The sequence below is a fragment of the Meles meles genome, chromosome 6 (genome assembly GCF_922984935.1).
Source record: "Meles meles chromosome 6, mMelMel3.1 paternal haplotype, whole genome shotgun sequence".
NCBI lineage: Eukaryota > Metazoa > Chordata > Mammalia > Carnivora > Mustelidae > Meles > Meles meles.
In genome coordinates, this window is record NC_060071.1 from 100,248,719 (window position 1) to 100,266,747 (window position 18,029).

The window sequence follows — 18,029 nt, forward strand, 5'->3', positions numbered from 1 at the left end:
CCTCAACATGAATTCATCAAAAGTGAAAAGCATTATTTTCAGCAAATAGCTAAAATCATTTGGTCTCTGTTAAACACCACATAGACTCACAGAGAAAGTGCACCAGCCCACTTGGAACCACTGAACAAACTGGCTGAACAATGGTGACTGTTAATATCAACTTTCAAGTATTTCCAGGCAAAAATTACTTCTGTCACACCAGCATCATAGGTTATGATCAGAATATTAAAAAAATGGATGCTCTCCCATCCATTAACCTTCTAGGATGAGAAATCATGTTTAAGGAAAAAAGGTATAAGCCATCTGTTCCTCAGTACTTTACGTTTTATTAGAGATCAAAATCAGCTCCTATAAGGATATGTATTTAACTTACATCAGTTATGCCCCTCACAAAATCTACCTTCCTGAAAGACATTTTAATATTGTGCCAACAGTTTTTTGAGTGGCATATAAAACATACATGAAATTTAATACTGAATATTATGTAAAAATATAATTTAGGACTCTATTATATAAATTCATATCCAAGCACATTAGAAACCCACATGTTACATTTTGGAATTCAGTGCTAAAGAAATCTGTTTCCTCTGAAGAACTGTTATATATACTCCTGTTCAGTATCATAAACCACATAATTATGCCATGTTTGCTTTTTCCTAAAACCCAACTCCAGCTTCCTGGAAGCTAAGAACCAAATCTGAGTGTCACTCAGAGAGAGTATCTGTATGCTTCTAATTTGGCATCTTTATATTTGAAATAGTTTTTTATTAGAAGATTTTATTTATTTATTTGTCAGAGAGATAGATAGTAAAGCACAAGTAGGAAGAGTGGCAGACAAAGGGAGAGGGAGAAGCAGGCTCCCCGCCCAGCAGAGAGACTGATGTAGGGCTCGATCCCAGCACCCTGGGATCATGACCTGAGCCGAAGGCCAACATTAACCACTGAGCCACCCAAGCGCCCCTGAAATAGATTCTTAAATTCAACTTCTCTTTTATTATTTCATTTCTGATTCCTATTTTTTTAAACCAGACTCAGAGCTTTAATGAAACAGTAAGCCCTAAACATAAATAAACAAATACAAAAATAAGTTTTCCCTAAAAATAATCTATCTTTCTAGAGTACAGATCAATATTTTAAAAACTGTTGTTCTATTGTAGTCTTAATGTGAATAATTGGTATGATCTTAAGAACTAAAAACAGAGGGATTCTTCTTCTTTGTAACTTTGGCTTTTCATCTCCCTATTTATACTTACCACAAAATCAAATTATGCTTGATGGTACAAATATCATTTCAATGAGTATAAGCATCAAAGAGCCATAGTTCCAACATGTTACACCCCAAAGTAAACCAGGCAGTTTGGAAAGACTGCAAGCCAAAAGGAGCCTGTGAGGAGCAGACATGAGAACGGAGCCTTGCATAAATTATACCGGGGGGATATTGTGGGGAGAAAATAAAATATTAGTACTGATAATAATAGCAATACTCATTTAACTCATCACCTCTTAACAGCCCACCCCAAAGAATGCAAGATTATGTTTGCTAATTCTTTTCTCTCCATCAGTAAGTTTCATCTTGCGTCTTTGCAGCTTTGTAGTCTTAAAAAAAGAATACCGGTCATGTCACAGAGGTTCTGCCCCACCCACAATCTATGGAGGCAAACAAAGATGGGGAAACAATATGAAATCCAGTGGGAAAGGGAGATAAGATTTAATAAGGTCAGGAAGAAACCTCAGCACACTAATGTAACTTGGAAGTATTTCCCAATATTCCTTTGTTTCAAATCATCACACTTACAGTTTTTTTTTTTTCTTTATAAGTGAAATTCCACAAATGCACTCCCAACTCCACAGCCAGATCAGTGCTTTTGTAAACTTATGATTTTCCTGGAGTGCAGACTATAGAAATGCTAACACAAACCTGCGACCTGCTATACCTTTTCCAAATAAAAATAGAAGGGGGGAGGGGAAATGCCCCAAAACATTTGTCACAGTAACCTGGTTATTGCCTATCTTCATTCCCACTTATTTGAACTTTATCACAGATGACATATGCCTGCAGAGCTGCTACATCCAGCTCAGCAGCTTCAATAACTTAACAATTATTACATAACAGTAGTAACAAGATGGTTCCTTGTAAAGATGTCACACTGGGGTGTGTGTGTGTGTCCGTGAATATGTGTATGTTTCATAAGGCCAAACCGACTAGTATGTTATAGGACACAAAACGGGGAATTAAAACCCAATCAAAGTTCATTCTTCTTTCCTCAGTGGCCCATTCTAAAACCTGGGACTAGTCAAAGTCATTGCACATTTTCTAGGTTTTGTCATTATTGTAAAAGATGGCAACCAATTTAACACTTAATTGTGTAAGTGTCCTCAATCTTAGAGAACAGCCTATGCAGTAAGCAATATTTTCTGTTTCTGCTTTTTCACAGTATGAAGTACTGCATAGTATGCAGACCATATGTAGACATGTTAGACTAGTATTAGAATTTTGGTCCAGAAACTTAATAGCAGTGTGGTATTAAAAATATAACATTTAGGGGCCTGAAATTTATCATCTGTTAAAAATATGGGTAAAAATATGTATTTTGGAAATTTTAGTGAAAATCACTGTAAGAATAGACAGAATTTTCATCCTCATGCCTGGCATATTTCAGATACTCAAGAAATCTCAGTTTTCTTCAGTCACTTCCCTTTGTCTCAAGATGTATTATTTGTATCACACCAGGTTTATTCTCAGAAGCATTTAACTTTATTCTCATATATAAACTAGAAAAACAGCTCTGCCTTCAAAAAACTTAAAACCTAAACTAGGAAAAGGAAAAAACAGGCAAGAATACACCCCTGAGCATGAAATGAAACTCTTTAGATTCGCAAATTTAGAACAAATGTGCTGGCCCTCTTTGAAAGTCCGTACACTTTCCTGCCTACCCAGAGTATTCTTTTTTTTTTTTTTTTAATTAAGATTTTACTTATTTATTTGACAGACAGAGATCACAAGTAGGCAGAGAGAGAGAGAGGAAGCAGGCTCCCTGCTGAGCAGAGAGCCCGATGCGGGGCTCGATCCCAGAACCCTGGGATCATGACCCGAGTCAAAGGCAGAGGCTTTAACCCACTGAGCCACCCAGGCACCCCTACCCAGAGTATTCTTGAAGAAAGTTTGCAAAATAGCTCAAGCTATTGTGCATATCTCTTGGAAGAAGGAAGTTAAATGAGACAGGAGATAGAAGTGGAAAGCAGAAATAACCTATTTATCCAAAATGACTTCATAATGTCCCATAAACATGATGAAGTTCTACTTTGTGGACGTTTTCAAAATCTGAGTTCACCTCCACAACCAAGCAAAGAGAGTAAGACACGATTAAAAGCAGAATTAAGCTTAGCCAATTTTGATCATTTGCTTTCTTTTTCGTAATTGAAGGACAACACACATGGTTAATGTTTTTCTTTTTAGTCCATCTATAATCATTAAGTATATATTAACATACTGTTGTTTTTATTTAGCATCATAAATATTTTTCTAAATTTCCATGGTCTACATAATTATCATTATTAGAGGCTACATGATGTACTATCCTGTTGGTGAACCATAATTTATTAAAGCATTTTATGTTATACATTTAGCTTGTTTCCATTTTGTGCTATAGTGAATTTCTTCTTCCTTGGGTTGAAATATTTTCTCAGGACAAACAAATATCTGGGGAACAATATTATCAAAGTATATGAATATCTTTTTTTAGAGGTGGGGGGAAGGGGAGGAGGGTAGGGCAGAGGGAGAAATACAGAAAAAAGTCTTAAGCAGGCTCCTGACAGTGCTCGATCTCGAAATCCTGAAATCATGACCTGAGCTGAAATCCAGAGTCGGGACTCTTAACCAACCGAGTCAACCCAGGCATCCCAAAGTATATGAATATCTTACCCTTATCATGCCAGGAAAATTAGTCATCACCATTTACCATCTGCATCTATTTTTTTAATATATATTTTTAAGTTTTATGAATAATTTACATTAGTGTAGGAAAATAGTGAAAAACTTTTTTAAAATTTATAACAAGAATTTAAACATATCAATCTCTTTAGTGAATTTTGGGATATAAATATTGAAAAAGGTAAACTTTCATCAAATGGAATGGATCAGGTTTTTGTAGTAAAGTATTATATGATTAAGTCCTTCCAGTTGAATGACTAATGAAGTGAGAATGTCATACATATCTGTGTCCTTAAAAATGCATTATTCGTACTCTTATTCTTGATTTGGAGAAAATTTATGTAGAATATCATAATCTGAAGATTCATGTGCTGAGATCTCACTTACATAAAAAATTTCAGCAACATCATTAAAGTCTATTGTGCTCTTTTCATTCATCTTCTGATTCATTTAATAATTGTGAAACATATTCCCTTTTAATTTTATATTTTTAAGTCTTCTTTAGAATTGTTGAGAATACAAGATGAATACTGAAATAATTCCTAGGATGATGAAATAGCAAAACGTTTCAAGGTATGGGAAAAATAATATCACTAAAATCCCATAAGATATCTTAGAAGGCTCAATGGATTCATATGATAATTACAAGATAGGATGAGTTTTACTCTAATTAAGAAAATGTAAATGTTCTCTTTTTCCTTTGGAAGACCTCTAGGAAACCATAAAAGTCATGGTATATCAATCTTTATAAAGAGTTAGAATAGCTCTCAAAAGACACTAAAAGCTAAAATTGGATCCAATGGACCCTAATGGACAGAGGGTAGATAGTTCTTTCTGTATGTCCATTTTCTAGTTAAGAGTTTTTTTTTTAAAGAGACAGAAATTAGACACCTAATACTATATAGAGAGTATTATGCTATTATTTAATTGATAAGGTAGGTCCAAGAGGGAGAAATTGTAATTCTCATATATTACAGTTGGGGAAACAGATCCAAAGAAATTCCTTTTTTCTGCTAAATTTACATCACAATTAAATGATAGAACAATTATTTGAACACATCTCTATTTTATTTGTACTTTTATTTTTATTCTATTTTATTTATTGTATTTTACTCTATTATATATTTATATTTATTTTATTTTACCCTAATTTACTTTTATTTTTATTTTTTTCATATTTCTTTTACTTTCCAAAATTCACGTTTTACATGTGAGTTAGTTTTCACAAAATGTAACCACAGAAATAGAATTCCACTCCACACACTGTTTTAAACCATATCAAGAAACAATATGAAATTGTGGAAAAGGAATATAAAGAGAAAATATTCACCTGCCAGTAATCTCTGAAAAGAGTAGAATCCATATGGGTTTTCTACATATTTAAAAGCACAAAGAAAAAAATGCCAGTATTTCCCTTGGAAGTCATTCTTTTTCTGTGAAACAATATGGATTTATATTTTCCTGAGGTTTTAAGTCAGAACAAGGCACTGGTTTTCTTACCCCATGGTTTGCAATTATGAGGGATAATGCTTCTGCCACATAACATGCTGCCTGTTGCCTCTCAGCCAACTTAGTGACAATGGCCCTCTCCACAGGGCCCACATCAAAGAGGCACATCAACAGTTGCCTGGCTTACCAGCCTTCTCTAACTCACATTGTTTCAGAAAAGAAAAATGACTGCTAATAAATTTAAAGCCACGATGGCTCAATAACTGGGTAAAGCAAGACATTAATTATCTAAAATCAGGAAGTACTCACAAGTTATCATAATGCCTCACATTTCTACAGCAATTTGCTCTTCTATAAGATTTGTCCCTTAATTCAGCTTTTGAGCTAATGGAAGTCCTAACTGTGTATCTCCATGAACATATAAGAAAAAAAAAAAAAAAAAAACTCAACTCAGTCTCCAAACTACCCTATGTTACTTTCTTCATGGGGGCCTACTTTCTGAAGAGAGAAAAGCAGTAATTTTAGGAAAGCAGTTCTCAACAAGATTTGAGGGTAGGAGTAGGATGAGGAGGCTGCATTTCCAGAGCACCTCTGCCTGCTAACTTCGCTCAATCTTTAAATTTCTAATAACCCAGCTCTTAGTAGAGGACCACTATTTTGATTACCTGAGGAGATGAGAATTGACGATTGTAACCAATCAAGCTTTTATGAGAATATATTAAAATAGAGTCTTTTAAAAGGAATAAGAAGGTTGATGAGATCCATAGATTTGGGAATCATGGGGAGAAGAAAGAAGGTTCTGCCATATGAAAATATACACAGGACGTCGGCCTAGTCACAATTCTCACTCTGCGGGAGAAGTCCACTTTCTTGCCTTATTAATGTTGGCCTTGGTCACATGACTTGTGTTGATCACTTGAATCTGAACAGAAGTGACAGTTTGTCTATTTACAGCATAGGCTACAGTTAGCACAAAATTCTTTTGCTCTTTTGCTCCTCCGTAGGAAGAGTATGCCCCAGCAGCTACCAGTTCCAGAATGAAAATATGTGGAGTGACTTGAACCTACGGGGAAAATAAATGTTTTTGTTTTTACACTCTCTGAAATTTTGAAGTTGTCATTTAAGGTCCATTATTACAGAAACCTAATACACATTGTCTTTCAAGAATTATTCTCCATATTCATTCCCCTCATTCTGCCTTGAACTACATTCACTACAGTAAGCAAAACAATAGCAGTTAAGCATGCAAGCTCTGAAATACGATGGCCCTTCAGTAAACTAACTTCTGCAAACCTAGTTATTCAGTTGTAAAATTGGCATAATAGTACCTACCTCATTATTATTATTATTACCATGAAGACTATGTAAGATAATAGACTTATAATCATTAGTATAATGGTTGGTATACAGTAAGCATCTAGCAAATACTAGGTATGATTATTTTTTGCATTATCTGTGTCTTAATTACTGACAATATTAACATGACAGAGCCTGTATAAAGGCCTGGGTAGGAAATGCGAAATGAAAGTAGGAGGAAAGAAGGGCATCCTTCTAGTGGCCAGTCTTCCATGGCCATGCAATGAAAATGGACCTCAACACTTTATTCAAGATCTTCCAGAACAATCCAATAGCAAAAAGGAAATCAAAATAAATTCACACTTTTATGATGTGATATTAAGAACAAATGACTTTTACATGTGATCAAATATGAATTGTTCCACAATGAAAGTTTTAATCCTTTTGAGAGAAGTGTTTCTAAATTATATGCTAAACTCCTTTCCTCTGTATATGAATTTCATTTTTAACCACTTTTCATGACTCTATGTCTTGATTTCTTATCTATTTTTAGCAATTATTATAACATACTTTTTTTTTAACAGGGCAAAGTCAGAGCTTTTATATTTGAGTTTATTCTTCATTTAACTTTTAAAACACTACAATAGTTGAATATTAAAACAAAAACAACAGCAAGTAGTGAGCTATGATTATAGTCCTTCACTCATTCACTACTGCATATAAAATGCCAGCAGTGTTATTCACTGGCCCCATTAAGAGGTCTGACACTGAACACCACCTCTGGGATGATGTTCATCATCCTCATATGCTTCCCCATTGTAATGGCGCCGTCTCTCCTGATATGGATCAAAGTCCACCAGTTCCACCTGGTCCATTTCATCAGTCTCTTCTACTTCCTTCCTCTCAGGTAGTTTTTCCAGCAAAGAGAGTTTATCAGGAGACAGAAAGCCATTCTCAGGAAAGTTTACCTTAAATTCGATGATGAGGCGACCCTTCTCATATGGTCTACGATAAATTGGCATGCCTTCATTTAGCACACACTTGGTATCTCCATGCTTGACAATTTGACCTGGATGAGAGGTAACAACAATGGTTCGGTTGTCAAGAGTAGATATTGGCTTTTGAAAACCACACAGTGCTTCAACCAGCTGTATGTCCATACACATGAAAAGGTCGTCTGGCTGAGTAAAAACAGCATGGTCCTTCAGATCTAAAACAATGATAATATCTCCTGGTTCCAGTCCTGGTTCTTGGTCTCCTTCACCATGGAATGTTATCTTCTGGCCATCTTTCATGTCTTTGTCAATATGAACTTGTAGAATCTTCTTCTCTCCAACTATCTCCCTTCCATTGCAGCTCTTACATCTATCTTTTGGACTGATCCATTCCCCATGGCCCTGGCACTCCATGCACACAGACTGAATTTGCTGAACCATTCCATGCCCTATCTGATGAATTCTTATTTGCATTCCAGTACCTAGGCAATTGGGACAACACTCAACTGCTCCTTTCTTACCACCTCGGCCTTCACATTTATCGCAAATCACATTCTTTTGAAGAGCTAGTTTTCTTGTTGCACCATTATATAAATCTTCTAAGGTTACTGAGAGCTGATGCACAACATTTTTACCTCTCCTTTCTCTCTGCATTCTTCCTCCTCCTCCAAAAAACATATCAAAGATGTCCATGGGGGAGCCAAAACCACCACCAGCTCCACCTTCTTTAATTGCCTGTTCACCTCCTTTGTCATATAATTCCCTTTTCTTTGCATCAGAGAGTACTTCATAAGATTGAGAAATCTGTTTAAACTTCTCTCCTTCATTTGGATTCTTATCAGGGTGGTACTTCAAGGCCAGTTTCCTGTAGGCCTTTTTCAGTTCTTCTTGGATAGCATTGGGTTTGACCCCCAAAACATCATAGTAAGTGGTTTCTTTCACCATTTTCTACAGCCGGTGAGAGGGCCAAGGCTGATGTGGGGGAACGGGAAGGAGTGCATTGCTGGGCGCAGCTCGGGTAGCCGCCACTCCTCCATGTCTCACCGAGCGTTCTGGAAAGTTCCCAAGAACTTACACTTTTAATATAAATTTGAGGTATCAATGCTGATTATAGAACAAATACTACAACTTACATTTACTCTAAATGCAATCTATGTAATACTTGTTCTTTGGTTTACTTTAAATAAAAGTTGAGCACAGTATGTATGGTTGTTAGGCTAGTTCTCCATGACCATCTTTCAACCCAAAACAAATTAGTGACCAAAGGATAAATCAGAATTCTTTGAAGTTCTTTCATATTATTAATAAAATTATATTTTATCAGTACTGTTTGATATTATAGCATTATTCAAAATATTTCTCTTTTTAAGATTTTTATTTATTCATTTGAGAAAGAGAGGAGAGAGAGAAAGAGAGCTCAAGCAGGGGGAGAGGCAGAGGGAGAGGAAGCAGTAGACTCCCCACTGAGCAGGGACTTTTTTTTCCCAATGGGACTGGACCCCAGGACCTGGAGATCATGACCTGAGCTGAAGGCAGATGCTTAACCATCTGTGCCACCCAGGCACCCCTCAAAATATTTCTCTTAATTCAGAATTAGTCACCACTTCAACTGCTTTGTCATATTCAACTCGGTTTATAAACTAACTACGGAAATGGAGCATCTTACTGTGCTTGCCATAGCACTCCTTGGTGGGTAAATAACACCACCTTGTGAAAACTGAAATATTTATTCTAAAGACAATAGAACCAAATTGTGAATGTTTGTTCCTAACTCATTAACTCAATAAACTTTTACCAAGAACCCACAATGCACTGTGTTTTGAGCAACGGAGAGAGAGAGGTAAAGCAAGACAGACAAGGTCTCCAGTACCACAGAGCTTAAGGGGAAAGAGATAATGCACAAGTAAATAAATGAATAAATGTAGTGTGATGTAGAGACTTAAGACAGAATGTGAGAGAGAGCCGCTCGATTAGATTAGATGGTCAAGGAAAACATCTCTCTCAGGAGGTGAGATTTACACTGAGCTCTGAATGACAAGCAGCAGCTATCCAGTGGCAGCAGAGAGAGATTTATAACTCCCGTTTAAATGTGAACTGGAGCCTTTCATTCATCTTGACAATTCTCTTTAAAACTACGTAATTGTGCTCTAATTTATTTTTGGAGATTTTAGTGTATCAGACTTTGGGTGTTGAATAATCAAAATTTTATTGAAACATATTTGTATTCCAAATACATATGTAAAATCCTCTCTACCTTGAAAAACTGATGAAAATTTTAGGTCCCAGGAACAAAATCGTCTGCCTTTAACTCTCAGAAGGATAGAGAAAATGGTAGATTTAAATATATGTGTTTATTAATGACTACCTACGCCTTATTTAAATCCCTATGTTTGGATCTTGGATTAAGATAATATAAAACTGCATCTGTTTTCAAGCCAAAATAGGATCCCCAGATAACAGGTGATTACTTTCTAAGACAAATTCTTTATTAGTCGACTTTAGAAGTTGAAATGATTACCTTGTGTGTAAACAGAATTTTCTCTGAAGAGCTTAGTCATCCATTCAGACTTATTTTTAATTACTTTAAACCCAAATAATCCTCAACACATCTTAGTAATGCAGAGGGGAAACAATCTTAACCCAACTATTCTAATGAGTAAACTGAGGCAATGGGCAATTAAATTACTTAATCTTGATTAGCCTGTAGTCTGTATGTTCATAGTTTAAAAGTATCTGGACAAAATGTAACCATCTTTAGCTAGTTACCTTCCTGATGACAAGAAACATACAGATGTTTCTTTAAGTAATGAAATAATCCATTTTTATAAAACTTTTCATTTTTTTAAAAAGTCAGCAATTCCATGAAATTTGTTCATCTCTGCTTCACTGAACAAGCATGTACTGTGCACATTCTATTATCCAGAAATAATGTTAAGCAGTGGTGACACAAATGTGACCAAGTGTGGTCTCTTCTGGCAATCACTGTTGTCATTTTTTTGATGTAATGTTATACAATGTAAAACATGATCACACCTGTGAATAACCATCTACTTATTACAGATTAACCTTTACCCTGGCATGTGATGGTTGTTCAATCAGTACTTCCTTACTGATAATACTATGCTATGTAGAGATAATCTTAAGATTGAAACCATAAATCAGATACAGCTTTACTTATAAGTATTATACAGAGGAAAGCACTGTTTTATTGGAGTACAGATAACCAAATTTCACATTTCAGGGAAAAAAAACACCCCACAATTAAATTCCTCAACATTGGGGCACCTGGGGGGCTCAGTGAGTTGAGCATCTGCCTTCAGCTCAGGTCATGATCTCTGGGTCCTGCAATCAAGTCCAACATCCAGCTCCCTGCTTAGTGGGGAGTCTCCTTCTCCCTCTCTCCCTGCCTGCCGCTACCCCTGCTTGTGCGTGCTCTCTCTCTCTCTTTCTCTTTCTATGTCAAATAAATAAATAAGATCTTAAAAAAAAAAAAATTCCTCAACATCTCCATCTATTTGCCTCTTTATCCCCTCTCCTACAACACTGATTCAGAAATTCAAAAGTCTCGTGTCTCGACTGTCACAAAGTCTTCTAAATGGCTTCTTCATCTCCCGTCCTCAAGTCAAAATCACCTTCCATTTTGAAGCCTATCTTTGCATTTCATCTTTGTGAATACAAACTTTTAATGGTTCCTTCTTTTCTACTGGATAGAATTCAAACTTCCTAGAATTACATGGAAGTTCTTCTATGAATTAATCATTGCCTACATCCCATCAATACCCCACAACTCAGCCAAGTTGACTCCTTACACTTCCCATAATGTGAATTCTGCTTTATGGCTTCATGTTTTTGCCACTTACTTCCTCTCCTTGGAATGTCTTCCTCTTCACCGTGATAGCACAGATTTATTCACATCAAGACTCCATTCTGTAAAGCTTTTTCTGAATCCTACTTCCCTACTCAAGTGAAAACTTATTTCCTCCTGAATGCTCCTTATAACCATTAATATGGACTTAAATCACAATGCTCAGACTCTAACACACTTCTAAAAATGTATACATATACAGGTATATCCTTTCCTGGTTGAATAAAATCTGTTGAAGTCAGAATCTTTTTTCTACATGGGTAATTTGGCATTCAATGACAATACATTGAAGAATAAATGACTATGTGAAAGACAGAATGCAGGTATGGTAGAAAACAAAAATATGTATGAACTGTGATGGCTGCCTCCTGAGAGACTTCTCCTCAGGAGAAACCCTCAGGAGAAACTCTCCAGCTACAGGTTTGCCAACATTCTCTCTGAGGCATTAGCACGACTTAGCTTCCAGAATAATGCTGGGTTATGAAAGAACTTGTACTTATGTTTAAGACCCTGCTTCCACCACTAACAACTACCTAAGCTTGAGCAAACTACTTATCTCTAAACCTCAGTCTTTTTATCAATAAAATGGAGAATACAACAATACATATCTCACAAAGCTGCTGTAAGGATTAAATGAGAATATATACATAGTACGGAGAACACAGTCTGACACAGAGAAAGTGCTTAGGAAAGATAGCTATTTAATAGTTATGACACTCAGTTTTAATTCATAGCCCCAACATAAATCAACGAAAGCCAAAAAGAAGTGATTGACTAGGAAGTACAGTGTCTAATAGATGGCCATAATTCATTAATTCCCTTCCATTTTCAGAATCAATTTCCCTCTCCCTACCTCTCTCTGTCTTGCTCTCTTTATTATGCCCCTTTGTATGTAGTTCCAAATCTTTTCCATGGTATATGGCTTTCATCAGTCCCATAGCTCAAAGCTTACATCATTCAATTTTGACAAACCATTTAGCAAAATAAGAGGCAAGAAACATGCACTTTCTTAGCCTCAGTTTATATAATTTCTGTGAGGTTTTTAATTGGTCAGTGCTACAGGCTGACTGTGTACCCCACAATGACTGTGTACTCCACATCCCCAAAATGATGGTGTTTGGGGTAGGGCCTTTGGAAGGTGATTAGGTTACTAAAGCTGGGCCCTCATAAATGAGATTAACATCATTAATAAAATACACCCCAGAAAGCTCCTTTTCCCTTTCTGCCATATGAGGACACAATGAAAAGACAGCCATTGATGAACAAGGAAGTGGACTTTCATCATACACCAAATCTGCCAGCACCACGTTGTGGACTTCCCAACCTCCCCAACTGTGAAAAACAAACTTCTGTCGTTTATAAGCCATCCCAGGTTATGGCATTTTGTTATAGCAACCCGAATGGACCAAGATGGGCAGCTTGGAACCAATCACTATAGATGGGAGGAGAAGCTACTAGAACTAGTCCAACCAAGGTCACATGGTAATTCTTGAGTTCTAGAGGGCGAGTGAAGTCTGTTACCAGAATGGGGAAGGAGAGAGACTGGACAGACAGAAACCAGAGCTTTTATATTATCCTTCTTAATAATATTTCCATTTTCTACCTGATTTTAGCTAAAGTAAGCTTGTTTATTCTTTCAATTGCCCTAAAGAAGTGTTATGCAGCATTAACCAATGGCATCAGACTGTCCTTAGTACTACGCCGCAACCTTAAGAACACAATGTCTTCATGCTCTACCCTAGCCACTTAAGTGAGTCAGTGAGATTTAGTTTATCACCCATATTGTTCCCTAATGTCCTAATTCATAGTCCTTGCCTTGGTGGTATCTGAAATGATTTTTCCAGATGCCGACCGAAATATAAGGATATGAGTCTGAGTTTTTTGTAAGATGATCCTAGGAAGAATCAGTATGAAACAGAAAACAAGACAAGAAACAGAAGAAAACCAATATAGTATTATTAAAGAATAGGTTATTTCTTTTTTTTAAAAAAATAAGATCTTATTATTTATTTATTTATTTTACAGACAAAGATCACAAGTAGGCAGAGAGGCAGGCGGGGGCGGGGCGGGGGGTTGGGAAGCAAGCTTCCCGTTGAGCAGGGAGCCCAATGTGGAGACTCGATACCAGGATCCCGGGATCATGACCCGAGCCGAAAGCAGAGGCTTTAACCCACTGAGCCATCCAGATGCCCCAAGAATAGGTTATTTCTGCAAAAATCAGGGACTCAGCTCCACTGGGCAGCTCTAGATAATGGTATTGGATACTTCTCACGGTTGCTCCTTCCAAGGAATGAGGTATTTGGAATATTTATCATTCATTGTCCATTTGTTACCTGCTGAGGGCAGCTCCAGGGTATGTCCACCCTCAAGCATTTCCTATTATTCCATGGGGGCTGAAAGAACACTCTTCAAGCAAAAAGTCATAGAAGCATATATCAATATGAGGACAATGAGTGCCAAGGGGACCTGGGCTGTTCATTGCAGAGTCTTCTCAGAAGTGGCTTCCCATGTGTTTTTTACAACTGAGACCTCCTTTGCTCTGTCCAATAATCCATTCTCAATGAACATCCAGTCCCTGACTACTAGTCATGTTCAAACTTTCTTGATAGCCACAGCTATACTCCACTGTCTTTCTCTTGGAGCTCAATACCTTAATCTTGACTACAGATAGCTAGATTCCTTACTTCTAGCCATACAGCTAAATCTACTCCTATGACATTTAGCCGGTACTGTTGGCTTGACTATGTGTTCTATTGTCCTAGTCCCTTCAACTACTATCCTATCTGATACAGCATCTCACAGAAATACAGACCTTGCCATAAGGGAGTTCACAGATTTCAAGAGAATACAATACGAATAAGCAAATTACTTTATATTCCAACCTAGATATCTCTCTAATGAATGATCTACCATAACACTTCAAGTCGTGTCAGGTTAGCACTCTGAGGTTCTGGTCCCTCTCAGAGCATTTATTGCCCTTAAATTTATTTTATTTTTCCTATCTTTAATAACAGTTTTATTGAGATATAACTCACATACCATAAATTTTACCTTTTATTGTGTACAATTTAGTAGTTTTCACCATATTCACAGAGTTTAGCACCCCTTACCACTAATTCTCTAATTATTTTCATCCCTTTCACAAGAAACCCCATTCTCAGTAGTAGTCAGTCCATGTTTCTGCCACATACTCCCCATCTCTGGCACCACTAATCTCCTTTCTAGGAATTTGTCTATTTCGGACATTTCTTATAAATGGAAACATAAAATATGTAGCCTTTTGTGCCTGGCTTCTTTCACGTAGCATGTTGGCAAAGTTCATCCATGTTGCAGCTTAGATCAATATTTTATTAATTTTAATCATTTTAATAATTTCCCATTGTATTGATAGTCTACATTTTATTTATCTATTCACAAGGTGATAGATATTCTGGGTTGCCTCTACCTTTGGAACATTAAAATGAAGCTACTATAAACATTCATGTACAAATTTTAATGTAAAAATATGTTTTAAATTCTTGAGACTATAACAAAGAACAGAACTGGTGGATCACAAGTAGTTCTGTATTTACCATTCTGAGGATCAAACAACCATTTTCCAAGACAGCTGACTCATCTTACATTTCCATCAACAACGCGTGAGGTGTTGGTGGAACTTCTTACATCTTCACCAACCCTTGTTATTGTCCATCTTTTTTATTATAGCCATCATAGTAGTTAAGAAGTGGTATCTCATTGTAGTTTTCCTTAGCATTTCCTTTTTTTTTTTTTTAAGATTTTATTTATTTGACAGAGAGATCAAAAGTAGGCAGAGAAGCAGGCAGAGAGAGAGGAAGGGAAGCAGACTCAACGTGGGGCTCGATCCCAGGACCCTGGGATCATGACCTGAGCCGAAGGTAGAGGCTTTAACCCACTGAGCCACCCAGGTGCCCCTCCTTTGCATTTCCTTAATAATTAATGATGTTGAAAATTTTTTCATGTCCTTACTGACCATTTTTTTATCTTCCTTAAAGAAATGTGTATTCAGATCCTTTGCTCATTTTGTAATTGGGTTATTTGTCTTTTTTGGTTACATGTAAGAGTCCATATTTTCTGGATACAACTCATCAGATATATGATTTGCAAATATTTTCACCCATTTCGGAAGCTGTCTTTCACATACTTGATATTATCCTTTGAAGCACAAAAAAACTAATTTTAATGAAGTCCAATTTATCAAGGTATTAGGTTTCTACTGCTGCTATAACAAATTACCACAAACCTAATGGTTTAAACCAAAACAAAATTATTGTATTACAATTGTAGACATCAGAAATCCAAAATGGGTCTCAATAGGTAAAAATCAAGGTGTTGGCAGGGCTGCCTTACTTCTGAAGGCTCCTAGGAGAATGTTTCCTTGCCTCTTCCAGCTTCTAGATATTGCACACATTTATTGGCTTATGGCCCCATATCACTCGAAATTCTCCTTCTGCTTCACAATTCCTCCTCTGAGTCTGGCTCTCTTGCGCCCTTTTTTTCCTTTGTAAGACCTTTGTGTTTACACTTGTTCTACCCAGATAATCTAAAATACTCTCCCCATTCTGAGATCCTTAATTAATTAATTTATTTTTTTTAAGATTTTATTCATTTATTTGAAAGACAGAAATCACAAGTAGGCAGAGAGAGAGCGGAGGAAGCAGGCTTCCTGCTGAGCAGAGAGCCTGATGCGGGGCTCGATCCCAGGACCCTGGGATCATGACCTGAACCGAAGGCAGAGGCTTTAACCCACTGAGCCACCCAGGCGCCCCGAGATCCTTAATCTAATCCCATCTGCAAAGTCTATTTTATCATATAAGGTAACCACAGGTTTTGGGTTTTGAAGATAGACATCTTTGTGCAGATATCCTATCACAATTTATTTTTTCTTCTGTCACTTGTGCTTTTGGTATCATTTGTAAGAAATCATTGCCTAACTCAAGATCTCAGAGATTTAGGCCTACGTTTTCCTTGAAGAGTTTTACAGTTTTATCTCTTACATTTAGCTCTTACAAGTCTATAATTCATGTGGCATTAATTATTGTATATGGTCTGAGGGAAAGTTTCAATGTTACTCTTGTGCATGTGCATATCCAGTTATTCCAAAGATGTTTGTTCAAAAGACTATTCTTTCCCCCAGAGGATTTTCTTAGCACCTTTGTCAAAAATCAATTTGTCAAAAATATAAGGGTTTATGACCAGAGCCTATCCCACTGGTCTATACTAATAGATCATACCGCATTGTATTGTTTACTGTAGCTTTGTAGTGAGTTCTGATATCAAGTAGACTGAGGCCTCCAATTTTTTTCTCTTTTTTTCAAGGCTGTTTTAGTTACTCTGGTTCCTTTAAACTTTCATGTGAGTTTCTGAATCAGCTTGTAAATTTCTGCAAAAAAGGCAGTGTAGGTTTTGAGATGGATTGTACCGAATGAGTAGATCAACTTGGAGATCATCATAATATTAACAACAGTAAATCTTCTAATCCATGAACATGACACATTTTCTAGCTATTTAGGTTTTCTTTAATTTATTCAAAATTGTTTCATAATTTTCAGTGGTTAATTGTGCATTTCTTTGATTAGATTTACTACTAAATAGTTTATCCTTTTGATGGTATCATAAATGAAATTGCTTCTTAATTTCATTTTCAGATTGTTCATTGCCAGTTTATAGAAATGCAAGTACTTTTCATATGCTGACCTTGTACCTTGAAACCTTGCTGAATTCATTTATAAATTCTAATAGTTTTTATGCATCTATTGCTTAGGGTTTTCTATAAGCAAACTCAAGTCATTTGCAAATAGAGATAGTTTCACTTCTTCATTTCCAAATTGGGTGCTTTTTATTTATTTTTCTTGTCTAATTGCTCTAGTTAGGCCCTAACGTTGAAGAGAAATTGTGAAAGCAGATATCATCCTTTAATTTAATAGTATGTTAAATTACCTGCCTTTCCCATCACAATATAAACTCAGCAGTGGCCTAGTTCATAGTATGGTTAGTAGCTGATGTTCAATACAAATAAATGAAAAGCAGAATCTGATAAATGTCAAAAGAAAATGCAAATAACTGAAGTTTCAGGACATGCAGTCACCACTTGTTAGTACAAATAAAAGAATATGAATGGATCTTAAGAGATGAGTTGGATTTTGACAAGATAAAATACATTCTAGGCAGAAGGAAAAGTGTAAGCAAAAATATTTAGGGAGAAAGGTATAGAGCATGACTATGAACAACACTAGGTATATCCAAATTTTTTAAAGAACAGAGAAAAAGAAGGTCTGTCCTCATTATTGTAAATTCAGTTATTACAATACCAAGAAGATAATTCAGATTAGTTAAACCAAGAAATTTTCATATGCACTATCTTGAGACAACTATAGTAATACTGCAATGAGCAATATTCATAATATACTCACAACACCCACAGTTAGGACAAGGAAATTCTTCCATTGACTCCACAAAGTAATATTTTGGAAAT

General features: G+C 36.2%; 2 protein-coding genes across 3 annotated transcripts in view; both read right to left on the reverse strand.

Annotated features, from left to right (window-relative positions):
* MDGA2 (MAM domain containing glycosylphosphatidylinositol anchor 2) overlaps positions 1-18,029 on the reverse strand; it is an 878,646-nt gene that overhangs the window by 787,943 nt on the left and 72,674 nt on the right. The window lies entirely within an intron of this gene.
* On the reverse strand, positions 7,402-8,630 carry LOC123944712 (dnaJ homolog subfamily A member 1-like). The gene has a single exon (XM_046010035.1). It carries the CDS (start codon positions 8,614-8,616, stop codon positions 7,429-7,431), a length of 1,188 nt encoding a protein of 395 aa, XP_045865991.1. The 5' UTR covers positions 8,617-8,630; the 3' UTR covers positions 7,402-7,428.